Genomic DNA, 27,886 nt, shown 5'->3' with positions numbered 1-27,886 from the left:
GACTCGCAGGTTCCCTGGCTTTAAAAACAGACCAGAAACCTTTGCTGAGGGTCGACTCTCCCTATCAAGAAGTTGGCCTGCTGCTCTGGCAGCGACCCTTCCCTCTAATAAATTGTCTTCTTGACATTCCGCATTGTGTCTGGAAATTCTTTTCCAACCCACATTCGGACCACGACGCAGAGTGCAAGGGCAGCTTCTAGGGTGCCGGTCATGCTTTGCTTCTTGGTCTGGGTGTTGGTTTCATAGGTGTGTTCTGTTTGTGAAAAGTCATTGAGGTGTGCACTTTTGATAAGCAGACTTTTTTGTGTATATTATATACTTCAAAAATAAGTTAAAGAAATCTTATTAGATATTCTTGTTCTTCCCGAAGGCCCTCCTTGCCTGCCTGGCCAACCAGGGGTCCTCTCTGTCTCCCCTCTCAGCTGTGTCCCTGCTCTACCCCTCATGCTCAGGGATCTTCTTTTTTTTTTTTTTCTTTTTTGGTACGCGGGCCTCCCACTGTTGTGGCCTCTCCCGTTGCGGAGCACAGGCTCCGGACGCGCAGGTTCAGCGGCCATGACTCACGGGCCCAGCCGCTCCGCGGCATGTGGGATCTTCCCGGACCAGGGCACGAACCCGTGTCCCCTGCATCGGCAGGCGGACTCTCAACCACTGCGCCACCAGGGAAGCCCAGGGATCTTTTCAGCTCCTGCTCCAAACAAGTTCCCTTCCCTGTTTGGCATGGCTCCCTGGAAGGAATAGTTTTTTGCTCTATCGGCTTCCCTCTCAGAGAATGGTCCTGCTTGAATTTCTGGCCTTCAATAGTTCTTCCAGAAGTTCTTGTGAATAGTGAATAAAATGTTCTCATCCCATTGTATTTTCACCTGAGAAAATATTTGCAAATGAGACAGGCTGGGACCCGGGACCCTTTGTTGGGACCTAGAACCCCTTGCTGCAGTGCTGCAATGCTTGCATCTGGACACACCTCTCCTCAAGCAACGAGATACAAAGAAACTGTATGGGACTAAAAATAACTGCGTGCATGCCGCAGTTGAGGCAAATTCTGTACCCAAAAGATACAAAGAGACCAAAAAACCCAACTGCCACTTTTTAAGAGCCTGGAGCAAAAACAGGGTGTTGGGAGCAAAAGCGGGGTACTGCACATGCCCCCTGCATACAACACCACCTAAGCAGTGGGCAAAACACCTCAGCCACCTCTCCGGCCCAACCCCTGGACACACCCCTACCCTCACCCCATATAAGGAGCAAGCTTGCCCTCCCTCAGGGAGCGAGCAAGCAAGGAACCTGTTGTTTGTTCTCCGCTCCCCCTGCTGCAGCAGGGGCCCCGATTTAAAGACTTGCCTGAATTTCTAGTCTGGCCTCTAGTCAATTTCTATTGACTGGGGAAGGCCAAGAACCCTGGTCGGTAACACAAATATTTACAATTTTGGATTCACAAATTCTGCCCCCAAGGGATAGATAAGAAGAAGAGACCTGGTATTCCACTAACTTACTAGTTCAGACATATTCCTTCATCTTCCTCTCCTCTCTGTTTGCTTTTTCTTAGGGTAATTAGATGCTAAGTACCAGGGTGGAAGTCTAGTGATCACACTTGTGACGTTAGGGATTGTAAAGTTGCAGTCTGGCTCTGCCTGTATCCTCTCAGGCTTCACCATTTTCAGTGCCTGCTATTGGTGTATAAATACCTCAATTCCCTTGCCCCAATGTGTGGTAAGTTTGAGGCAAGTGTAGCAGGCGGGCTTCCAGAGTTCCTGAGAGGGATTAAGGTTCAAATTGCCCATAGTTTGTAATTTATTCACACACCCGTTATTAGCTGCCTCCCTTCCCTATCTCAGTTCCTCAGGCCCCTGCAGGTTTCCTAGGATCTTCTCCCAATTCCATGTGAACCCTTGTCTCAGTGTCTGAGTCTGGGGCAACACAGACCAAGGTGGACATGCCCATGTGCACATGTACACAAACATACACAACAATGAATGGTATTAGTGTATGGCAGACACGCCCTAAGGTGACCTCTAATGAGTCACACCCCTTGTGTAATCCCTTCCCCTTGAATGTAAATGGAACCTGGGACTTACTTCTAGCCAACCAAATAGGATGAATAGTGATGGAATAGTCACTCCAGGGCTTATATTACATTATAAGAGAGAGATTCTCTAGTCAGTTTCAGAGAAGCAGACCACCATGTTTGAGGTGTCTGTGGGGGTCAGAAGACAGAGAGCTGTGGTGGCCCCTATGATCTGGGTGTTGCCTCTGGACAAGTAAGAGGACTCAGCTAAGCTATGTGGAAGCCCTTGACCCATGGATATTCTGAGATAACAAATGTGTTGTTTTAAGCCACTAAGTTTGTGATAAATTGTTAAGCAGTAGAAAATGACTGCATTCTCTGTGGAAATTATTGACCTGAGGTTGGGACGTGTTTCTCCCATTCCTTAGGACCTTGTTGGCAGGAATTCAACCTCAAGTGCCTCCGGGTCCAACTTTGCTCTTTGATTTGTTATCTAAGAACAGTCAGGATTGACACTTTTTCTTGTTCCTCCTGAGTTTTCACTAAAAGTGACTATTTGGTTGGTCCATCAATTCTCCGGTAAATGCACATTTCTTCAATAATGGCTCTCTCTAAATTCCTTCTGGAGAACTTGATCCAGAAGAGCCTGACCTTTCCAAGGTCAGGACCAGGTCCAGGCTCGCAGGACCTTGTTCCATGGCTCATTTCAAAAGTCTGCTGGGTTGTAACAGGATACGTAAAGTTCTTTTCTTCTTCCTGTGTATGTCAGCAACTTGACTTATGAATTAGGGCAATCCTCTAAACTGCTATAAGGCTGAGGCTCTCCCTTCTGTTCTCTGAGAAGTTATGAGAAATTTTACAACATTATTGGGCAGCTGTCTATATTTTCAAGTATTGTTTGACGGGCTTCCAAGAATTTCCCTACAGCTTTGGAGCAGAGCCAGCTTAGCCTCCTCTGTTCTTGCTTTCTGATATCCGCTCTATCTAGCATTTCAGTACTATTTCCACTCAACATTTAAATATTTCTTCCCTGGAGATGGGGTGCAAGTGGGAGTTATGGGGAAGATTCTTTCAGCATTGCACATTATTTTATTTTATTGAAGTATAGTTGATTTACAATGTTGTGTTAATTTCTGTTGTACAACAAAGTGATTCAGTTGTGTGTATATATATATATATATACATATTCTTTTTCATTATGGTTTAGCACATAATATTGAATGTAGTTCCCTGTGCTACACAGTAAGACCTTGTTGTTTATCCATTCTCTATATAATAGTTTGCATCTGTTAATCCACAAATCCCAACCCAACCGCGCCACCCCCACCCCGCACCCCCATGTCTATCCTCTATGTCTGTAGCATCTCACATTTCAGTCTGGCCAAACAGAGCTTTCCACTGACTGCTCCACATGTCAGCCCTCATCTCTGTTGCTTGGCCCCAGTGTGGGCGATAGGCATGTTTTTGTAACCCAAGCTCTACTGTGTTCACTTGTGTCCTAAGAAGAGGATTAGCCTGTTGAGACATTGAGACAAAGGCAGAATCTTAAAAAAATCACATTAAAGGTATTTCCCTGCTCTGTTATCACACTGGAAGTCAGAAAAATTTAATCCTAATAAAGCTGTATTTACTCTCTCTTCTCCTGTGAAAAATTTTGCAAGCCACTTTATATTTGCTCCCATTAAAAAAAATTCTTCAAGTAGGATCCTTTCAAACTCAGTCTATTTCAAAAATCAGCAGAGGTTCTGAACATCCAGGCCACCGGTGTCCATGGATCCTTCACAGGAGCAGACAGCTCTCTCAGATACTGGTCTACTGCTACAGCTCTTGGTCTCCCTACTGTTCTGATTGTTAGAGAGTGGTCAGGTATGTTCAGTTGATGTATTTGACTACTGCTACAGGAAAAGCACTTCTGGTCCAGGTGTTGGCCCATGATTGGGCTCTCAGCTCACCACTGCCTCATGTCCCCCTCTTATGCTCAGCCAGTGTTCCCCAAAGAACAACCACTGTGTTGGGAGAGCTGCTTCCAGGAGTTTATAGAGTCAGCCACAGGCTGGGCCATCCCCTCATTCTCCAGAGCACAGCGTGTCTCCCTCGTTCTAGAACTGCTCACGCAGAAGATCCACCTCTTCCCCTGTGACAACTTTGCTCACCATGAATCGCAGGAACTTTAATCGAGTGCCAAAACTATTTGTTAGATTCTTATCCCAGGACGATGACTGCCTTAGGTGATATCGTTATAATATTACTGAGAGTAGCAATTCAAGTGTGTTATTTCTTTAGACGATTTGCTACAGGAGTATAGGACACATGTGACTGTGCTCCCAATTTAATACCTTCCTTGACAAACAATTTCATTAAATCTACTCAATGATCCTAAAAAAAGTCCTTTTTTTTTTCTATTTTACAGATAGAAAAACAACCTCAGAGAGATTGAATGAGCTGTTCAAGGTCACACAGCTATTAATTGACATACCTGGGATTAGAACTCAAGTGCGTTTGACAACAAAATAAATGTTTTGTTCTTGTCTTCTGACAAGAAGGAAGAGAACTCCTGGGCTGATGGGGGAATATAAAGACTTGCCTTATGAACCTAAACACTGAAAGGTGTTTCTTAAGCTAGAGTCATGTACCCCTGGTACCTTATAGGACTAATTTAGGGAGTTTGCTCGTTCTCTGAAAAAACTTCTAAAAGTGTATTTTCATTTTGCTGATAATCTGGGGAAAAAGATAATTTTCTGTATAAATGCTTAATTACTTTCTGAGTAATGCCTTGAGATTTGCATGCTGCATTTGCATTTATGGTAAAAGTCATTGGCACCAAGTAGTACTTCGTTAATTATGAGTGAATGGGAGAGAACACAGGCTGACTTTCTATGTAACATGGTGTGGAGTTGAGGCTGAGTGTTGCAGGGCTGTCAAAGAATGAAGGCCTTGTTCTAGTTTGGAAGGAGAAAAGCTACAGTGATATTTGAGTCACAGAGTAACTGTGGAATGCCAAAAGAATCTGAACCGTAGCAAAACATACCAGGCTCCTTTTGTAAGCCTTGTGATTGTTTGGTTGAAACTGGACGATGCAGTGGCTCTGGAAATTGGATTCTGTCCCTTCTCCAGGGTTTGCTGTGTTTTTTTGTTATTGTTTTTGCTTTTTTTTTTTGACTGTTGTAGGCTATCTCTGTGCTAAAGACCAGCCTGAGGTGTAAACTTAAGGTTTTCTCAGGTGTTTTCGGAGACTTTGCCTTTCCCTGGGCACGCACAGTCACTTTCTATGAATAATTTTCCCCACATACATGGCTGCTTTTGAATGTCCTAGTCTTTGATGTCTGGCTCCCAAGAGCGGAAAAAGAAAAATGAAGGGGGATGGGGGAAAGGGTTCCTGCTCTTTAAATCTTTGGGAAGTCACTGCAGCTGAAAGGGGAGGTGTTGCAAAAAACGGAGTGAGGTACGAGGACAATGGCCTCTGTGTTTGCACCTTTGTGGTGAGAAGCAGCGGTCAGCAATCAGAGCACAGGTCACCGATATTTGAGGGATGGGGTGAACTATTCCTTATTGGGAATTTGGATTTATGGTCTGACTATTTAATGATCTCTGTAAATAAATTAACGGTTTAAAGAGATTTTTGTTTCTGTTGGGTATCCCAGGTCATTTCTTCACAGAGAATCTAGTTTATTGGCCTTTTCCATCAGGAGTTTGGTTTTATGGTCTGTTCATTTGATGATCTCTATAAATGGATTAATAGTTGATAGATCTTATTTCACTGGGTGAGAGGTGACAGAGAATCTGGTTTGTTTGTCTTTTCTGTTTGTCTGTTGACTCTCTGGAGCTCAAAGTAATTAAGAATTTTGCAGAAGAGAACAGCTCTTTGAAATGGACCCGTGAGTTTTGTAATTATGTGTTTTTTCTGACTCATAGCTGAAATTCCAGAATTGAAGTTGTAAACTCCCTTTGTTTCAGTCTGGATGTCTATGTATCTGATTCAAGAGATCTTTACGTCTAGTTGTGTGAGGGTGTAAATTATCCTACTTGCCGGTTGGTGTTAACAAATTAGATTATAAATTATCTTAAGTTAAAGGATCTCTAGTCTGATTAGCTAATGAGATAAATATATAAACTGAATATTTCTAAATATTATATAAACTTATAATAAATATATAAATAATATATATATAGTATTATATTATATATATTATATATATAAATATATAAACTGAATATTTCTAAAATTCCAAGTAAATAAGGAAATTGAACTTTTAATGTTTTCAATGTTTTAGACTTAAAAAGTATCCTTACACAGAATAACTCAGAAATGTTTTAAGAATTCAAGTTCACACAATTTAGGTAAATATTTGGCAAGTGAAGCTAGTTTAATAATTTTAGTTACTAAAAATAGCTAAGTCTTCACTGATTTATCACAGATGAGTATAAATGTAGATTTTATTCTGTTGTAGGTACATTGTTCCCAGACTTAGGCAGATTTACTGATCAAATAATCTGTCATTATTTCTACTTAATACTTACAGTTATGAAAAATGTAAAAATATGAAAAATGTGTTTCACCAAATTGACTCATTATTCTGATAAAATTTTATTTTAACAATTATGTTTTGTAGTACGTCAACTTGAGGATAATTTCCAAAATGTTTAGGTACGTTAAAACCTTAGACTAGGATTAAGTTGAATTAATAAATGAAATTTCATTGGATAACTGCAAAATTTCTAAGTAAGACAGAGCACTGAAACATTAATTACTAAGCATTATTTTAACTTTCTATGTTTTTGCTTCTTCTTATATGCCACAGAGAAACTATATAGAGACTTTAATAGACTATCTTTGGGTCTATTAAAGAATGTGTTCATTTTTGCCATTTGAGAAGTTGTATAAAGTATGGCTATAGAAAGTTGTATTGTATTTATGAGCTCTGCAGGACAGCGAAGATGCTGGTGTGTAACCCCAGTTGTCTACCCCAAGTTTTTTCTGTGAAATAGAAATTACTTCAGTTAAAAGTTATGATTAGTATATGTGACTGAAACTATTTAGGAACAATAATTTCAGGGAAATACAACTCTGCACATATTAGTTTGCTAAGGAAAAGATTAGTTTTGTCCTAAGAAGCAATATTGTAACAAATTCAATAAAGAGTTTAAAAAATGGTCCCCATCAAAAAAAAATCTTTAAAAAAATGACCAGCCGTGTTTTACACTGTCCTGTTTAAGCCTTAGCCTCTCATAGGAATCGTCCCCGATGCTGTTGAGACTTGGGTCCCATATTCTGCCTCATGTGTCACTCTGACTTCTGTTTGTTGAAAGTAACTCTGCCAGACATGCCCGCATATGACGTCTTGATCCCTGTTTGTGACTGTATCACGGGAAGCTGTGCTGACCAGTCCTGCTGTCTCTGCTGTTTGTGACCACACACGCAGATCTGTGCCAGCAGTAGCATCGCTGGGAATAGATCCCAGCCACCCTGAGCAAACAATGCTGTACCTTCAGTGCGGTGCTGTTCTTGGCTCAGCGGTCAGCCTCTGCAGACCTGACTGTAGACTATGTTCCTAAGGCTGGGCCAGAGAAAGAAGTATTGAATGTGTTTAATCTGCAGCATCATGTTTGAAAGCATGGACTTTGGAGTCAGACACTCCTGTGTTTGAATCCTGGCTCTACCACTTATTATCAAGGGCAGCTAGCTTGCCATCTCAGAGACTATTTCTGTAAGGTGGTATGTTTTTGTTTTGAGGATTCAATGAGCTATAGGTAAATAGCCAGGAAAGGATCTTTGAGTCATTTTGTTAGTATGTTATAAGAAACCTCCACATGTTTTTTCCGAAGTGGCAGCGCCATTTTGCATTCCCACAACAATCTCTGAGGGTTAGGGTTGCTGTGCCTCCTCACCAACACTTGGTATTAACAGTCTTTTACATTGTAGCCATTCTAGTAGATGTGTAGTGGTATCACGTTTGGTTTTGTCATTGCTGTTGTTTTGGATATTTTTTGTGTGTGTGTTGTACGCGGGCCTCTCACTGTTGTGGCCTCTCCCGTTGTGGAGCACAGGCTCAGCGGCCATGGCTCATGGGCCCAGCCACTCTGCGGCATGTGGGATCTTCCCGGACCGGGGCACGAACCCGTGTCCCCTGCATCGGCAGGCGGACTCTCAACCACTGCGCCACCAGGGAAGCCCTGTTTTGGATTTTTTAAAACAGCTTTCCTGAGATATAATTCACATACTTTGTAGTTCATACATTTAAAGTATACAATTCAGTGGTCTGAGCATATTACATCACTACATTTTTTGGCAAAATACATATAGCATAAAATTGGCCATTTTAATAATTCAAAAATGTACAATTCAGTGGCATTATTATATCTACTGTGTTGTACAATTATCACCACTGTTTCCAAAACTTTTTCATTACCCCAAACAGAGCCTATGTAACCATTAGGCAATAAATCCCTGTTCCCTTGACTCCCTAGGCTCTGGTAACCTCTAACCTACTTTCTATCTTTAAGAATTTCCTTATTCTGATATTTCATGTAAGTGGAATCATATAATATTTGTCCTTTTGTGGCTGACTTACTTTGCTTAGTTTTCAAGTTTCATCCATGTTGTAACATGTACCAAAACGTCATCACTTTTTATGGCTGAATAATATTCCACTATATGTATATAAAATATTTTTTTACCCATTCATCTGTTGATGGACACTTTGGTTGTTTCCACATTTTGGCTATAGTGAATAATGCCACAATAAATGTCAGTGTACGAGCATCTGTTCAAGTCCCTGTTTTTTGTTCTTTTGGGTTTATACCTAGGAGCAGAATTTCTGGGTCATTTGATAATTCTATGCTTAGCTTTTTGAGGAATTGCCAAATTGTTTTCCATAGCAGTTGCACCATTTTACATTCTAACCAGTAATGTACAATTTTCCACATCCTCACCAACACTTTTTTGTGTTTTTCTAGATCATAGCCAGTCTAGTAGGTGTGAGGTAGTATCTTGTTGTGGTTTGATTTGCACTTATTTAATGATTAATTGTATTGAATATATTCTCATGTACTTACTGACCATCGTGTATCACTTTGGGGAAATGTCTATTTGAGTCCTTTGCCCATTTTTTCAGTTGGGTTGTTTGTCTTTTTGTTGCTGAGTTGTAGGAGTTCTTTTGTATATTCTGGAAATTAAACCCTTATCATATATACGATTTGTAAATATTGTCTTGTATTATGTAGGATTTTTTTTTCACTTTCTTGAAATGTTTGATGCACAAAAGTTCTTAATTTTGATGAAGTCTAATTAATCATTTTTTTCTTTTGTAGCTTGTGCTTTTGATGTCGTATCTAAGAATCCACTGTCAAATCCAAGGACATGAGGATTTATGCCATATTTTCTTCTAAGAGTTTTATGGTTTCGCTTTTATAGTTAGGTGATTCACACATTTTGAGTTTATTTTTGTTTGGTGTGAGGTAGGGGTCCAACTGAATTCTTTTCCATGTGGAAATCCACTTGTCCCAACATCATCTATTGAAGATACTGTCTTTTCTCTATTGAATGGTCTTGACACTCTTGTTAAAATTAATTGACCATAGATGTATGGGTTTATCTCTGGATTCTCAATTCTATTCTACTGGTTTGAATGTTTATCTCTATGCCAATGCCATACTGTTTTGATTACTGTAGCTTTGCAGAAGTTTTGAAATTGGAGAGTGTGAATACTCTAACTTTGCTCTTCTTTTTCAAGATTGTTTTGGCTATTCAGGACCCCTTGCAATTTCATGTGAATTTGAGCATTGGCTTTTCTATTTCTGCAAAAAACACTGTTGGAATTTTGATAGGAATTACATTGAATCTATACATTGCTTTGGGTAGTATTAACATCTTAACAATTTTAAATCTTCATATCCATGAACACGGGATGCCTTTCCATTATTTTAGATCTTTTTTTCACTTCTTTCAGCAATAGTTTTTAGTTCTCAGTGTACATATTCTTCAACTCCTTAGTGAAATGTATTCCCAAGTATTTTATTCTTTTAGCTGTTATTTAAGATGGAATTGCTTTCTTAATCTCCCTTTTGGATTGTTCATTGTTTATTTGGATTGTGTATGAAAACACATGTGATTTTTGCATGTTGATTTGGTACCGTGAAGCTTTTCTGAATTTGCTTATTCGCTCTAATAACTTTCTAATAGCTTTCCGTATATAGAATCATGAACAGAGATAGTTTTACTTCTTCCTTTCCAATTTGGATGCTTTATATTTCTTTTTATTGTCTAACTCATCCAGACAGAACTTCTTACAACGTTGAATATTGCGAAAGCAGGAATTCTTGTCTCATGCCTGATTTTGGAGGAAAGTGTTTAGTCCTTCACCATTGAGTATGATGTTAGCTGTAGGTTTTTCAAAAAAGCCTTTTATCGTGTTTCAGAAGTTTCTTTTTCATCCTAGTTCCTGAGATTTTTTTATTATGAAAGGGCAATGGACTTTGTCAAATGTTTTTCCTTCGTCAATTGAGATCACCATTTGGGTTTTTTCCTTCATTCTGTCAGAGTGATGTATTACATTGATTTTCTTGGGTTGAATCACATTTATATTCCTGGGATAGTCACATTTGGTTTTAATTTGCAGAGCTCTAATGACTAGTAATGTTGAACATCTATGTGTTTTCAGCCATCTGTATATCTTCTTTGGTGAAGGATCTGTTCACGTCTTTTGCTCATTTAAAAATACTGAGTTGTTTGTCTTATTGATTTGCAAGTCTTTTCTCAGATATATGTTAAACAAATATTTTATTCCAGTCTGTGACATGTTTTTTAGCTTTTTAATAGTATTTTTTAAGGACAAAATTTGAACATTTGAAGTTCAATTTATAATTTTTTTCTTTTATTGTTCTTGTTTTTTGTGTCCTAAGACATCTTACCCAAGATCACAGAGATTTTCACCTTTATTCAATCTTAAAATAAATGGCTTCTGGCTTAGTCTTCATGTTCTCAGATTACTCTCCTCTGTTTTTATTCATGCAGTGACTACAGACTTCCCATATAGTAAGTCTGATGGAAACGTGTATTGCATTTAAAAATTAAGACTTGGTATGTGCCTTCTTCACTATCCTGTGTCTGTACAGTCATCCCTCAGTATCCATGGGTATTGGTTCCAGGATCCCCACCCCTACCCCCAGATACCAAAATCTGTGGATGCTCAAGTCCTTTATATAAAATGATGTATTATTTGCATATAACCTACGCACATCCTCCCCGTATACTTTAAATCCTCTCTAGATTATTTATAACACCTAATACAATGTAAATGCTATGTAAATAGTTGGTGGTGCACGGCAAATTTGAGTTTTGCTTTTTGGAAATTTCTGGATTTTTTTTCAAATATTTTTAATCCGTGGTTGTTTGAATCTATGGATGTGGAACCCGCAGATACTGAAGGCCAACTGTACTGCCTCCTATGTGGTCATGCACATGCCAGGCAGACCCATAACACAGAGTTTTCTGGGACCCAAGGTTTCTCCCGGATGGCTGTCCTCCCGTGTTCCAGCAGAGGATGTTAGTTTCTGCCATGGTAGTCAAGCAGCTAATTATGATAGCTCACGTGACTTTCATAGAGGACAACTATATTTGTTAATGCTTATGCCAGGCCCCATCCTAAACTCTTTACACATTTTAACTAGTTTGATCCTCAAACCCCACAGAAAGTAAACGACGGCTCAGAGACTCCAGGCTCCATCTCATACAGACAGTTTGAGGCAGTCAGTCAGATCCAGAGAGGCTTAATTCCAAAGCCTTTGCTCTTCCCACTATAAAAACTATCATAGGCTGTGGCTGGAGTCTTATATAAGTGAGCACATTTTGGGAAACAACATAGACCTGATTTTTCTTCTTCTTAAATCAGATGCATGTCCAGATGCATTGAAGTGCAGACGTCTGATTCTGAGGTCCTGCCGTGGGGTCTAAGGACAGGGTTTTCCACAGGGTGGCCCTTAGCCCCCAGGTAGAGAACCACCTTTCCCGCACTCAGCCCACATGTGTCAGCAGGGTCACATAGATGAGGGCAGTGTAGCTTGTGCACTGCACAAAGGTATATGGCTAAGGGGGCAAGTGGGGGTTAGAATCCAGCCTGTTTTGGTCCTGTGGGTCCATGGGGCAGTGTCTTCCCAGAGGGGCATCATCTTTTTATAATCCCTACAAAGGCACCATATCTGCTAGCAGTGGCCCTGTCCTTTTTTTTTTTTTTTTTTTTTTGCGTTATGTGGGCCTCTCACTGTCGTGGCCTCTCTCATTGCGGAGCACAGGCTCCAGACATGCTGGCTCAGCGGCCATGGCTTATGGGCCTAGCCGCTCTGCGGCATGTGGGATCTTCCTGGACCAGGGCACGAACCCGTGTCCCCTGCATCGGCAGGTGGACTCTCAACCACTGCGCCACCAGGGAAGCCCTGGCCCTGTCCTTTAGGTGAAGCTGACTAAACCCCTGGGCTCTAGTGAAATTACATGTAATATGACTTAGCTAAGTTAATCATCACATTCTATCCTCCTGGCCATAGTGATTGGTTGAGGAATGAGCACATAACTCATGCAGGAGACTCTTGGCCAGTGAGGCTTGATTTGGAGGCTTTTGTTTGAGGGCTGTGGTTCTCGCCTGATAAGGTGAAGACTGGAGCTGCTGCAGCCATCTTGCAACGAGGTGGGGCTTGATAATGAAGTTAATTCCCAGAAAACGTCAAAAAATATCGAGAGAGAGAAAACCTTATCCTGGTGACATTGTTGAACCTTTGGTCAAGTTACGCCTGAAGCCCAAATCTACTTATGGACTGTGGAATAACATAAACCAATAAATTCTCTTTTTTGCTTGAGACAGTCTGGCTGTCAGTTGTGACCAGAAGCACACTAACTATTCCATACACACCTGCACACATGCCTGCTCCCTATACCACGTCCTGGCTTTATATTTTCATCACAGCCTCTGTCGCTATCTCATAGTACTTTACTTATGTGTTTAGTTAATTGTTTTCCTACATCCACTCCTCACCCCTGCTGAAGTGTATGCTCTAAATGGCAAGGAATTTTATCTTCTTTGTTCACTGATGGATTCCCAGTTCCTGAAATGAGTTCTTAGCACATAGCATACATTCAATAATATTTTGTTGAATGATATACCCCTACTCAGTGAATTATTAAGGATTACTAAAATTCCAGATGCATAAATGAAAATCAGCACAGTTCTAGAGTTGACCAAGGACCATATCAGCCTTCTGATAAGACAACGGGAAGGTAATAAAGCTTGCGCTGTGCACGTGTACATGCAAATTGTTGGCATTTCAGCAATTTCAGGGAGGGGGCTTAGTTATTGCTACATCACCAAGATTGTTTTCAGTTGGTGAGGCTTTTCAATTGGAACTCTTTCTAAGTACATTTAAAATACTTTTAATATATTTATAGAATGACTGTTAGGTTTTACTTTTTGTTTCGTGTTGGTGTATCTGCTGTTTTTTACTTTTTGGATTTTTATTTTGTTCATCTCTACTTCTTTACTATCATGATGTATTATTTTTCCTTTGGAAAGTGTAACTGAATTAGGGGAGATAGGTGAGCCATGGTGTCTTTTATCTCTCATATGTGTCATAGTCAGAAAAAGACTGAGAACCTCTACCTTTTGGGGGGATTGTCATCCACATTTCATTTACATCCTTTCACTTCTTACAGGTAATACCACAGAATCTGTCACTTAATCTAATAAGGTTTACATGGCTCCTGTCAGTCTGGTAATCCCCATTTATTTACCATCTCCATCATAGAATCTGATACTTTTGTTTGATTCTCTGACAGTGATTTGCCCCAGAGCCCTCCTGGGAGTTGGTGGCTGCTTTTTGCAAACCTAACTGTATGCTTGTAAGAATGACCCTTTTCCATCTGCCTGTCACCTTATCTGAACTCTCACTGTTAAGAGATTTATCCTTCAGGTTAACAAGCTATTTAATGCTTCGGGGGAGCAATACATTACTTCTGATGTTTTTCTTTGACAACCAAAATGGTGACAAGGTTGTGATGTGAGGAAGGAAAAAGAAAGGAAGGACAGAAGAAGGGGGAGGTGGGTAGGGCCAATGCTCTGTTTCATTTCCCCTCTCTTCTTTCAGCCGGCGCTCGGTAGCTAGTCTTAGGCTGCCTAGGTGATAGGGGATCATCTTCAGGTTGGGGTATAAGATTTTGTGTTTACTAGTCAGCAGTGCCATGTGGGTGAAGTGAGTGGCCATCTGCATAGCCTGGTCTGCACGGCCAAGCCACGTGTCCTCTCCTCTCTGGCGACGTTTCCTGCTAAAAAACGGGCATGGGATCACACCAAAGCCATGTTTTCTGTAATTGTCAAGTCCATACTGTTTTGCCTTACATTGCCAAGTAGATTCCTGACCTAGGGAGGAAAAAAATGACCTCCTCGGTATTGGAGCCACCACTTCATAAAGAATCAAACCTCGGAAGGCAAAGAGACTCGAGCAAGACCACGTGAGCTGTCAGCAGCAGGAGAGGGAAGAGCACCCAAGGCCAGGCCAGCTCCACTGCACCTGCTGCAGAGCTTACAATGAAATAAACTGCCACCCACTCAAGCCTGCTTCGAGGTTGGCCAGGCACGTCACCTCCATCTCTCCTTTATCACACCAGGGCTGCAGCCGGGGAGGAGCTCTTCTGAGGGGGTGGGGGGGTGGGAGGCAGAGACTGGAAGGAAGGAAATGGAGAAACACTTGGGTGTGTTTTCTGAGTCGTATTTCACCTTTTCACTCTCATCGCTACTGAAGTGCAACAGAGCAGCCTTCTATGCACACAACCACCTGTTAAAAGGTGGCCCTGGAATTTACGGTCCACATCACCCTAGTAGAGACTCTGCTGGTAAATGTTCCCCATGGCAAATGGAACAATAAGCAGGTGGCTGAGGAGAATGAGGGCAATAGAGAGAGGGCAGAGGGATGCAGAAGCAGAAGAGGGCTAGAGACTCTTTCCTGAGTTTCTTTCTCCCGGATGGCCAAAGACCTGGCTCTTTCCTCGGTGGGAGATGCATACCCCTCGTCTGCTGAGGGCAGCTAGAGGTGGGGAAGAGAGTACCATGGAAAGGGGTTATGGGGTGAACATTTAGAGCTAGAAGATACTGTCATACCAATGTTGACGTCACTGTCCCTGAGCTTAAAAATGTCAGTGCAGTAAGGGCCTCATCAGTCCTAGCTGCTCTGTATACTCTCCGAGACAACGATCAGATCGCCAGCATGGCAGAGAAGGAAGAGGAAAGGGGCTTGAGCAAGGGCTGGCAGGATCTTGATTCTTTCTCTATGGTAGGTACTTGCATAGGAAGTGTTGGAAAGTCAAAAAATCTATAAGAAAATAAACAGACCTTTAAATCTGTCTGATTGTGTATTGAGCTTATCAGTGACCTCGGGGTGTTTTGCTTGGACCCATGGATAAGGTACATACTTTTACTGGTCAGCTTGGCTAGGATGTGGTGCCCAGTTGTTTGGTCAAACACCGGTCTACGTTTTGCTGTGAAGGTATTTTTCTTTTTAGATGTGATGAGCATTTAAATCAGCAGACTTTGTGTAAAGCGGATTACCCTCCATAATGTAGTAACCATCCAATCAGTGAAGGCCTTAAGAGAAAAGACTGAGGTCCACGGAAAAGAGGGAGGAATTCTGCCTTCAGGCTACCCTCAGCCTCAAGACTGCAGCATCAACTCACAGGAACGTCCAGCCTGCTGACCTGCTCTGTGCACCTCAGATTTGCCAGCCCCACCATCGCAGGAACCAATTCCTTAAGATAAATCAATCTCTCTCTCTCTCTCCCTTCTATTTCTTCCATTTCTCCGGAGAATCCTGACTAAAACAGGTACTAATGGAAAGAAAGAAAGAAAAATAATTTAAATGTCACACAATTGCAGACACTGTACACCAGCACTGCTTTTGAGGGAAGGCAGGGCTTGACATAAACCAACCGAAAACAAGAGGCTCTTTCACGTATGAAACAGGATGCTGTAAGGAACAGACGGTGATCTTTCCTGACGTCCACAGCTGAGGAGCTACAAAGATCCCACCTGAAGTTCAAAGAATTGGAAGCTGCTGAAGCCAGCCATGTCCCATCTGGCCGCTGATTTATAAAGGACTGAGAGGAAGGACTTTTGAAGGACTGAAGTATTTTTGAAGAGAGGTCCAATTATTTCCCTTCCAGAAACCAAGCTCCACAGAATCACTTGTCATTCTGGGTCGTCTGCCATAGAATGATGAGTTGTTCCCCAGCTGGATGTCTGCCTGGCTCTGACTTGCAGATCTGGCCCTGACACCAGTACCAGTGTGTGTCAGGTCGCTGGGATGAGAGCCCTGAGAGAGAGGGCATGGGGGGCACAGCCAGACAAGGCGGGGTGAGGCACGCCCCCTCATGTGCCTGGTTCTCAAGAGGTATAGAGGATGGGTCCTGCTCATTATTGCAGCCACGGGCCCCACAGCGGGGCCACAGAGTGTAAATGAGATGGAAATACAAGCATTCCGCGCACTGTCATGGTGCGGGGCAAAGAGAACATGGCATGAGGCATCACACAACCGAGGGTTAGCAAGCTCCCCTGTGGGCACTAATTTAGGGAGGTGTCTCTTTTCACTCTCTTCTTCCATTCCTCAACACCAGAGGGGCAAGTGCAGGGATGCACTCTCCCCTCCAGGCCACGAGAGCCACGAGCCAAGTTTGCACCGTGATAAACACTTGACATATATTACGATGATTAGTAGTAGTATTTTTTCCCCTTTACAGAGTGGCATCTGAGGCACAGAGAATTAAAAAATCTGGTCAAGGTCACACAACTGAGAGCAGGAGCTGGACTCCTAACCCCAGGCATTCAGAATGCAGAGCCCAGGGTTGTTTTTGTTTTGTTTTCTTTTCTTTTCTTTTGCGGTACTTGGGCCTCTCACTGTTGTGGCCTCTCCCGTTGCAGAGCACAGGCTCCGGATGCGCAGGCTCAGCGGCCTTGGCTCACGGGCCCAGCCACTCCGCGGCATGTGGGATCTTCCCGGACCGGGGCATGAACCCGTGTCCCCTGCATCGGCAGGCGGACTCTCAACCACTGCGTCACCAGCGAAGCCCCAAGCCCAGGGTTTTGACCTAAACTATATTGAATATGAAATTTATTTTTCAGTTATAGAACCCTAGTTATCATTATTCAATATCTCAAGGTGAACCAGTAGATAAGTCAGGAGGCACCATGAAATACAATTTTCCAGAGGGTCAGAGTCTTTCTAAATAGATAGAAAAAAGGAACAAGGCCAGTCACACAGACAGGCACACACACAGGATGTGAGTGTGAGGCCTAAAAAAACCTTGGGAATCTTAGAAAAACAATTTAGCCACTGAGTTGGTGAGGCTAAATCTGTTATACAAATATAAAGTGACATTGACGAGGCTGAGGGAATGTCCTTTTGCATTCTGCCTTCACCAGTTTCTAATCCTTGCTTCATTCCTTGTACTTTTCTGCCATGAGAGCCTGTATTCTGAGAGTGGAGAGCTGCGCTGGGCGAAAGGGAAGGGTAGCGTCCAATGGCCTGGCATTCTGAGGTGGACGTCTGGCTTCTGAGCCCCACACAGGAAACTTTGTCGTTGGGAAATTTGCTGATGTAAACACGGACTGACAGGGGAAAGATTTTTGTCTGAGAACTTTGTCCAAGTGAAATCTTAGGATCATGGGAGGGACTTTGGGAGGCATCTGGTCCGTTGCTTCCTTGAAGCTCGGTCGGGCATCCAGCCCTAGAGAGTCTCATGTTGTCGGTCTAAAGCAATCCCTGGAATTCATATTTTTAAAATGTTCCTCAGTTGACTCTCATGTGCTGTGAGCCTCTTTTAACACTTTTAATGCTGCAACTACAACAACAACTACAATGTCCACTTTTGCTTGGTTCACTCTAGTGATGGGTTTCTCACTACTTCCTGGGGTAGCCCATTATGTTTTTGGACAGGGCTGATTGTTCAAAATATTTTTCCTTAGTTTGGATAGAAATCCACATTTTGGTAACTTCTACCTATTGGTCTTGGTGTGTTCCTTCCATCTGAGATGAATTATTCCTTTAACAGCAGCAGCTGTAGTCTCTGAAAGACTGTGGAAAGTCCTTCCTTGGTCTGTGATATGACCCACTTACCTCTGAGGGTTTACCTAGAGCTCTGCCTCAGAGGTGGTCTCCACATGGCCATCATTCATCCTTTGCTGTCAGAAAGTTTTCTCACTCTTTTGTGCATATAAGCTTTATTCCTCAGACAACAGTAAACCCTGTTCCACATCCCTTTCCACCTGAGCCCCAGTATCTGAGTCCTCAGTCCAGGCTGTGTCCCTGACCCACCCCCTGGCTAGTGGGGGAGTCTTAGTGACACTGTGATGACTTTTTAAACCCACTGGGATGTTCTCTTTCATATCAAGTGTGCTTTTGATCTTTGACATTCTGTTTTCTTTTCATATCACTTATTAGCTGTGGTTCTCAAATAGGAGTGATTTTGTCCCCCTAGGGGACATTTAGCAAAGTCTGAAGACACTTTTTGTTGTAACAACCTGTGTCTGTGTGGATGCTACTGGCATATGCTGGTTAGTGACTAGGGTATGCTCAACCTACAATGCAGAGGACAGGCCCCAAGACAAAGCATTGTCCACCCCCAAATGTCATTTGTACCAAGGCTGAAAACCCTAGCTTATTAGCATTAAAAAAGCAAAGACTTAAAAAAAAACAAAACAAAAGCAAAGAATGAAGGCAGGCAAGAGAAATGAGGCTGCAGAGACTGTGTGCAGCCTGCAGCCGAGGTTCCAGGCGCTGCATCCTCAGAGAAACAAATGAGGAAATAACCCAGGCAAAGGCGAGGTTTCCAGGGCTCACGCGGAACCCTAACTATAAAGAAGCCAGAAAGGAGTCACATATATTTACTCCCTGTAGCCTGGTTTTCCCCAGATGTGACATATTTCCCCCTCATGGTATGTAACAGAATTTTAAGATAAACATATTTAAGAAGAAAAGTGAACGTAATTACTTTGCTGCACAGGAGTAATTAACACAGCATTGTAAATCAACTATGCTTCAATTTAAAAATGAGTTATTAAAAATCAAAAGAAAAGAAAGAAAAAAGTGGATTTAAAGAATATATTGATAACTGAACCGCTGGTACGGTGATATGGCAAAGATTGTAAAATGGTCGGTAAATAATGTCTGCGACAAGACCGTTGCCTTGTAGGAAAAAAGAGTTGCTGGTGTTCGGGCTTCCCTGGTGGCGCAGTGGTTGAGAGTCCGCCTGCCGATGCAGGAGACGCGGGTTCGTGCCCCGATCCGGGAAGATCCCACATGCCGCGGAGCGGCTGGGCCCGTGAGCCATGGCTGCTGAGCCTGCGCGTCCGGAGCCTGTGCTCCGCAACGGGAGAAGCCACAACAGGGAGGGGCCCGCGTACCGCAAAAAAAAAAAAAAAGAGTTGCTGGTGTGAAATGGAGCAAAGAGGCGTCAATGTGCATCTTTGCTCTCAATGGGAAAGGGAAGGAGCCGCGATTTGGCAAGAGATGCAATAGAACTTACTGTTCATGGCGTTCATCTCAGCATAGTACTTGTTCCCACCCACGGACTTGCCAGACAGAGTTCTGTAAATATACGTGGCCCCATCGAGCCACGTCCACTGTTGCCCCTGCAAATGACAGGAGACGGGAGACATGTACACATCAGCCTGCCCACCTGCTCACAGCCCAGACCCATGTAAAACATGGTTCTCATTGTAAAAACTGGGAAAGCACAGAAATGTGTAAAGACGGGAAAGTAAGAAAGTCACTCCGTTTAATCTCTAGGAGGAAAACATTACTAATCTTTTACTATATTTACTTTTGGTGCAATCATTTTTGTCTATCACAATAGTTTTATATACTGAAAAATGTGGTGGCCTTTAAAATATATATTCAATTGTGTAGCATCTTGCATTCCAAACATTTTTTAATGGTAAGAATGCACCATAATTTACCTTACTAATTCTCTTATTGATTGATGTTTACATTGTTTCCAATTTACAATTATTGCTAAGAATACTGCTATGAACCACTTTATTTGCAAAGCTGTTTCTGTACTTAAAATTATTCTTTAAAGCTAGCATCCCAGAAGTAGAATTAATGGCCAAAGGGCATGAATATTTTGAGGTTATTGATATTTATTGCCAAACTGCTTTCCAAAAACAGTTCAGTTGTAGGAATTTACATCCTCATTTACTGGGAAATTTCTCCTTATCCTTAAAAATATTATTCATTAAGACAAAGCAAAAGTCTAATAATCTGATGTCAAATTACATTGTTATTCTAATTTGCATTTCTTTGATAACTAGAGACATCGCACAATTTGTTAGACTGCTTATTAGCCTCAGTCATGAAGGTAAAAAAATTAAATTACAAAAAAAATCTGGTAGAAATTGATGTAACTATTTATCCTATCTCTGAATGAGAGAGCTCTGATTGATAGCAATGTGAATATATAAAAATGTAAAATTCATTGTATAAAATATATGTAACATCTATGGCAAAGTTTATCAAGAAACAGAAAGTCGAGCTTCCCTGGTGGCGCAGTGGTTGAGAGTCCGCCTGCCAATGCAGCGGACTCGGGTTCGTGCCCCGGTCCGGGAAGTCCGGAGCCTGTGCTCCACAACGGGAGAGGCCACAACAGTGAGAGGCCCACGTACCGCAAAAAAAAAAAAAAGAAAGAAACAGAAAGTCTGGGGTTTTTCTCCTTGTATTCTTTGTGGTTTTTTGGGTTAACACAGAAGTCCCACAAAGAATCTGTAAACTGCAGATCCCACATAGAGACCTCAGCAACCTTACATGTCATTTCTTACTATGAGGTATTGAGGTGGGTAAAATGAGGGACCAGTGAAGAAAGTTTAGGATAACATAAAAAACATGATAGCATCTAGCAAAAAGCTTAGCTGAAAGTTTCCAACTTTAACTCAAGATCTAATGGGGGTTTAACTAAGCTTGGTCTCCTAACGGGTCTGTGTGTGTGTGTGTTTATTTGTATATACCCATACATACTTACACAAACTTTTTTTTTTTTTTTTTTTTTTTGCGGTACGCGGGCCTCTCGCTGTTGCAGCCTCTCCCGTTGCGGAGCACAGGCTCTGGAAGCACAGGCTCAGTGGCCGTGGCTCACGGGCCCAGCTGCCCCGTGACATGTGGGATCTTCCTGGACCGGGGCACGAACCTGCGTCCCCTGCATCGGCAGGCAGACTCTCAACCACTGCGCCACCAGGGAAGCCCCACAAAATTCTTTGTAAAGGCTCTGAAGAGCTGGTAATTTTGTGTTCAAAGATGTGGGAGAACTTTAATTAGATAGGTCTGTAAGTGGAGGAAATTGTTTCCTCCCTAACCTTGAAGCTTTGGCCTCTATCAATCGGAGGCAGGTGACTGAAGAAAACCTGTTGTGTGTCAGTAGGCCTGGGGCTGTTTCCCAGAGAGGGGCTATCTACCTGGCTTTCCCAAGGGGCCATTTGTGGGCCAAGTCTGAGGTTACCTTCTGCAGGTCATGCAGGTAGATCCATTATGGGCTTGTTTCTTTGACAGCCACCTATGTACGTTGCTATGGTGTTGGCTTCCTTTAAATTCAGGATAGATGCCAGGTGGGCTCCGTTTCCATACGACTGACACTCGAGCTGAGGGCAAGGAGGAGATGTGAAGTTTAAAAGCACAGCCCACACCCTAAATATCCATCGACAGAGGAATGGATAAAGAAGATGTGGTATGTATACACAATGGAATATTACTCAGCCGTAAAAATAATGAAATAGTGCCATTTGCAGCAACATAGGTGGACCTAGAGATTATCATACTAACCGAAGTCAGACAAAGACAAATATCATATGATATCTCTTGTATGTGGAATCTAAAAAAATGATACAAATGAACTTATTTACAAAACAGAGATAGACTCACAGAGTTAGGAAGCATACTTATGGTTACCAAAGGGGAAAGGGTGGGGGAGGGATAAGTTAGGAGCTTGGGATTAATATATACACACTACTATATGTAAAATAGATAACCAACAAGGACCTACTGTATAGCACAGGGAGCTCAATATCTTGTAATAACTTATGAGAAAAAATAATCTAAAAAAGAATATATATATGTATATATATGTAAAACTGAATCACTTTGCTGTACACCTGAAACTAACACAACAGTGTAAATCAACTGTATTTCAATAAAAATTAGAAAAAAAAGAAAAGCACGGCCCTCACTTCAGAACCCTAGAGCACCAGGCAACATGGGCACACACAGCCCCCACCTCCCCTTGGGATCTAAGCCCCACAGAAGACTTCCTGTCACCTTGGGAGAAAACACAACTGTCACAGGTGTCAGGCCTCAGAGGGGGAGGCAGTTCGAGGCAAGGGCACGAGCTTTAGGGTCAGTGGAAGTGCCTGGGGTCCTGGTCTTGCCTGTTTTTAGTGTATGTGACCTTGACAAGTCACTTCACCTCTCTTCCTTATCTGTAAATAGAGGAGATAATTAGGGCTACACAAGGGAGTTGTTAGGAGGATAGAATTATTATAATTTTATGTTATAATATTGCACTTCAACAAACCTAAGAAACCACTGACTGTAAAATGTGCTGTTCTCTAACAAGACACTTACTGCCCAAATAAAGAAATCATTTTATATATGCACATTTTATAGCTAGACAGAGCTATATACTTTATGCTCTTTGGGGGTTGTGTTACAGGATCTGCCTACATAATAACACAAATTAATTTAATAAAAACATGGTTTTGGCTGTGGTTGCTACTCTCATGTTTGCCTTTGAACTTGCTCAGGATTAGATGTGGTGACTGCTTAATGATAATTTACCAACCAGTTGATAATACCAGAATGTTTTTATACCCGTAATTTCTTTTTTTAATTTTAATTTCAATTTTATTTTTTAACGTCTTTATTGGAGTATAATTGCTTTACAGTGTTGTGTTAGTTTCTGCTGTATAACAAAGTGAATCAGCTATACATGTACATATATCACCATATCTCCTCCCTCTTGAGTTTCCCTCCCACCCTCCCTATCCCAGGCCTCTAGGTGGTCACAAAGCACCGAGCTGATCTCCCTGTGCTATGCGGCTGCTTCCCACTAGCTATCTATTTTACATTTGGTAGTGTATATATATCAATGCCACTCTCTCACTTCATCCCAGCTTACCCTTCCCCTTCTCTGTGTCCTCAAGTCCACTCTCTACGTCTGCGTCTTTCTTCCTGTGCTGCCCCTAGGTTCTTCAGAACCATTTTTTTTTTAAGATTCCATATATATGTGTTAGCATATGGTATTTGTTTTTCTCCTTCTGACTTACTTCACTCTGTATGGCAGACTCTAGGTCCATCCATATACCTGTAATTTCATTTGACTTTTAAATTTGTGATGCATGGAAGCTGGATTACCAGTCAATGTGTAGTGAGTGCACCAGTTACAAAAGATTCCTGGGACAGAAGAGGCAACAGGCTCCGTCTGTTTAAATGATGTTTCCCTTTCCTGTCAGTTCACACAGCTAGAACTCAGAACGCTGCCTCTTCTGTCCAAGATCGGGTCTTCCTGTCGTTTTAACTGCCACCTCCATCACCTCCAGGAGTCTTGTGAACTAAGATGCCAGCTAGGAACCAAGGAGCACAGCAGCCATGGTGTCAATTTCTCCGGTCCTTCCTGGCACCTTCTCTGCACTCTGGTTCAGGAGTGGTTAACTGTGCTAAGTAAGGCTTGGTATCAATCATGTGGATCGTTTTTGCCTTGAAAACCTGAATTGAGCATCCACCATGTGCCACAGGCTTTTTGCAAGTTCTTTTCATGAATCCTCCCAACAACCCCATGGGATAAAAGTGTTATCCCCATTTTACAGAAGAAAACTGGTAAAGCGAGGTAGAGCTGCAACTAATGTGTGGCAGAGCGTGATTTAAACTCAGGTCTATATTATTCCAAAGCCCTCCAGATGTCTTCTTCTTTGTTTTGGTAGGATTAGTGTTGGACTCTCCAGGGACAGGCAGTACAAACATCTGTCCAGGATTTCTCCAAGTTGCTTCCCAAGAACTGAGGAGAAGTCCACTGCTGTCCATGAGCTTTTTCTTCTTTCAGTGGACAGAATCCGGGAGGCCCTTTCTGTGTTTGGCTCTTTTTTTATTTTTTGCTATCATTCACATCTGCTTAGGAAAGCATTGCATTGGGGCCAACTTCCCTGGGTTTGCTCTGCTGGTTATTCTCGGTGTAATCTTGGGAAAGTCGCTTATGCTCATACTGCATTGCAATTTTTTGTTTAAATGTCACAATCTTGCATCAGTTCTGCACTTTTTTAATTTTATTTTATTTATTTAGTTATTTTTGGCTGTGTTGGGTCTTCGTTTCTGTGCGAGGGCTTTCTCCAGTTGCGGCGAGCGGGGGCCACTCCTCATCACGGTGCGCGGGCCTCTCACTGTCGCGGCCTCTCTTGTTATGGAGCACAAGCTCCAGGTGCGCAGGCTCAGTAGTTGTGGCTCACGGGCCTAGTTGCTCCGTGGCACGTGGGATCTTCCCAGACCAGGGCTCGAACCTGTGTCCCCTGCATTGGCAGGCAGATTCTCAACCACTGTGCCACCAGGGAAGCCCAGTTCTGCACTTTTTAAGGCCAGAAAAGATCTTTGCATCCTCAGTAGCTATCACATGATAGGTGCTTCCTCATTCTGAGTTATTGATTTACAGGGATTCTGAGGCCATTCTGGGCCCAGATCACACCTCATTTCCCCACATAACTTCCCGGTCAGTGACTTCAGTTTAACAACCACAATTCAGAGACACAGCAGCACGACTCCCAACACTCTGAGGTAACTCAGTCTGACTGGCTATGTGGGTATCTCTTAGAAAAGCCTCAGTGAAATAGAACCAATACATTTGTTGGGTTATGGAGACAGTGAGGCCTTGCATTTGTCTGGAATGCTTCGCTCTCCGTCAGGTGGCTCTGAGGCTGTCTACACACGGCTCTCTTGCTGGTAAATCTTGTATGGCAATTCAGTTGTTCTTTCTGTAAGTTCCTCATCTCATCGTCTTTGGATTTATGTCTTTCTGTCTTTCTCCCTGACAGTGAACTCCTTGAGGGCAGGCTGTTCCTTGCTCATCCTCATGTCTTTGCAGCCCATCCAGGGTCTGGGCCTATAGCACATGCTCCATCAATGCTTACACAATTAAAGGAGTTGAGCACATAACCCTCTACTCTCCATTTCACCAGCCAGGTTACTTCTCAGGATACCAAGGAAGGACCCTTGGCTCTGAGTTGAATGATACCTGGAGCTTTGGGTGGCCCCTTGCTTTAGAGAAGCCTCTCCAAGCAAGGGCCAGATTTCTTACCTCAGCATCAGACCAGTTCTTCAGCTTCTGGAAGTATCCCTAGCAACAGGACTTGTAGTAAAACCATCCAGTAGCACAGCTAGATCTCAGGATGATGGCTGCGCACAAACAAAAGGCAATTACAAGTTATGATGGCAAAAGGAAGCAATTCCCACACTTGAGCCAGTTTAAGACCTGGCTCCCCTTGAACGGAGGGAAGGCTAAGTGCCCTGGAGGAAGGATCCCTCCCTGCTGCCGAATCTTTATACTGTTAATCTCTCTCGTAGCCTTCTCCAAAGGGGACTGTGGGCTTTTACCAGAGTAACTGTGCATTGGGGGAAAGGAGGTAATCAGCTCTTTGAGGATTACTGGACACCGGCTCTGAACTGACACTAATTCCAGGAGACCCCAAACATCACTGTGGTCTGCCAGTCAGAGTAGGGGTTTATGGAGGTCGGGTGATCAATGGTGTTTTAGCTCAGGACTACTTCACAGTGGACCCAGTGTGTCCCCAAGCCCATCCTGCAGTAATCTCCTTGGTTATGGAATACATAATTGGAACAGACATCCTCAGCAACTAGCAGAATTCCCACACTGGTAGCACGATCAAACAGCTATAATTCAAGACCTCACAAGAGTGGATGAGGGGCATAAATTGGTAGTTTTAGGTATTACAAGGAGGGAGTGGTGTTTTGGCTAGGGGGATGCAGGACAGGTTAGATGGCAACTTGTTTGGAACTTGAGAATAGGGGGGCTGAAAGTCAGTAGCAAGGGGAGGGCAACATTTTAGGCGAAGGGGGCGGATGAGCAGAGGAATGGTGGCAGCAAGAGCAAGCACTTACGTTTGCCTTAACTGTAGGGCATCTGGCAAGCAAGCACTGTAGAAGAGAAGGAGACATTCAGGGCCCAGAAGCCAGGGAAGCTATGATCAAGAAAGGCACACGCTCCTCTGGCTAGTGGGCTGGTGAACGGGCCACATCACTGAAACTGAGGTTTCTGAAGAAGCGGAGATGTCTGGAAACACAGAGGACCCAGATGATGAAGGGGATGCCAAGCTAGGAAATTTGGACTTTGTGCCAGTGTGACTGCACTCCAATGCTCTTGGTGGGTACAGGGGTCTTTCCACCCCCAGTGCATGTTCACAGACATTTTTGTGGTCACATAGCATTTCCTCTCTCCCTACTGAGATGACACTGTTGTCACTTGCTTGCCCCACTCTTCTGTTCTACTTCATTCCTTGCCTATAAATCTCCAGGGGCTTCCTGTTGCTTTCAGATAAGCTCTCCGCTCAGTTTGACATTTAAAAGTGCTCACAACCTGGTCTTGTGGCCCTATTGAGACACAGCTTCCGGTGCAGAAGCCCCAGTTCTATCTTGGAACACGACACTCATTACTGACATAGATCCTTTGCTTGTGCTATGCTTTGTACCTGTGAATGGTGGACATTGACTAACCCAGCTGAGGCACAGCAGGCAAGGTTTCAAGGTGAAAACAGCTCTTTTGCCCCTTTCCTGTTTGCCCATTTCTGTTCCCCTTTAACCTTAAAAGAACTTAATTAGAGGAAAGAGCTCACTAGGCAATTTAACCTAACTCCTGACTTATGCTCTCTTGAATGCACACCGTGTTTTGTCTAACTTGCTGATTCTTTTCCTAGATAAAAAGAAGTAAGAAGTAAGAATGAAGCAGTTAAAAAATGACAAGCTCTCTATTCTCAACAGTCCCCTTAGCAATCCTGCAGTCTGACCACGCAGGCAAGGTAACATCTGAAGAGTCAGCCAGTCTGCAAGCAATGGGGAATGATGCAGAATCCAACTTCCTCTGTCAATGATTCATTGAGATTCTTCCTTCTTTTTCTCCTTTCAAAACTGTCATGGCTGAGCAGAATCTTCAGAGTTGGTCTCTGGACACAAGTCCACCTTCTCCCTAGATTACTGGCTTTTCTGATTAAAGCACCTTTCCTTTCTACTGACACTTACCTCTCGAATTATTGGCTCTTGTGCAAGAAGCAACCGAACCTGGGTTTGGTAACAAAGTGGTACATCAAATGTACTAGGAACAAACAACATAGACACTCATGTGCTTAAATACCTCATCTTCTACCACCTTTAGAAATACAAACATCATTTGATGTTAAATAAAAAGAACGCCTTTATGCTGAGACAGGCTGGGATCTGGGACCCTTTGCTGCGGTGCTGCAATGCTTGCACCTGGACACACCTCTCCTCAAGCAACAAAATACAAAAATGCTGTATGGGACTAAACATAACTGCGTGCATACTCAGCTGGTGCAAATTCTGGACAAAAGATACAAAGAGACCAAAAAACCCAACTGCCACTTTTGAAGAGCATGGAGCAAAAGCAGGGGGTCAGGAGCAAAAGCAGGGTACTGCACATGCCCCTTGTACACAACACCACCTAAGGGGTGAGCAAAACACCTAAGCCACCCCTCTAGCCCAACCCCTGGACACACCCCTACCCTCACCGCATGTAAGGAACAAGCTCGCCCCCACTCAGGGAGCGAGCAAGCAAGGGGACCTGTTGTTTGTTCTCCG

The 27,886-nt window shown here is 42.9% G+C and overlaps 1 protein-coding gene across 1 annotated transcript; it reads right to left on the bottom strand.

The window, feature by feature from the left end:
- Positions 1 to 104: 104 nt before the first annotated feature.
- Positions 105 to 27,400, bottom strand: REG4 (regenerating family member 4). The gene is given in 7 exon segments (XM_060293631.1): positions 105 to 253; positions 19,557 to 19,662; positions 21,522 to 21,548; positions 21,550 to 21,660; positions 25,356 to 25,453; positions 26,933 to 26,984; positions 27,311 to 27,400. Coding segments are annotated over 7 exon segments (633 nt in total).
- Between the last annotated feature and the right edge of the window lie 486 nt (positions 27,401 to 27,886).

Source organism: Globicephala melas, chromosome 1 (genome assembly GCF_963455315.2).
Source record: "Globicephala melas chromosome 1, mGloMel1.2, whole genome shotgun sequence".
NCBI lineage: Eukaryota > Metazoa > Chordata > Mammalia > Artiodactyla > Delphinidae > Globicephala > Globicephala melas.
The sequence above is the reverse complement of the archived record's forward strand: the minus strand, read 5'-3'. Positions and strand labels throughout refer to the sequence as shown.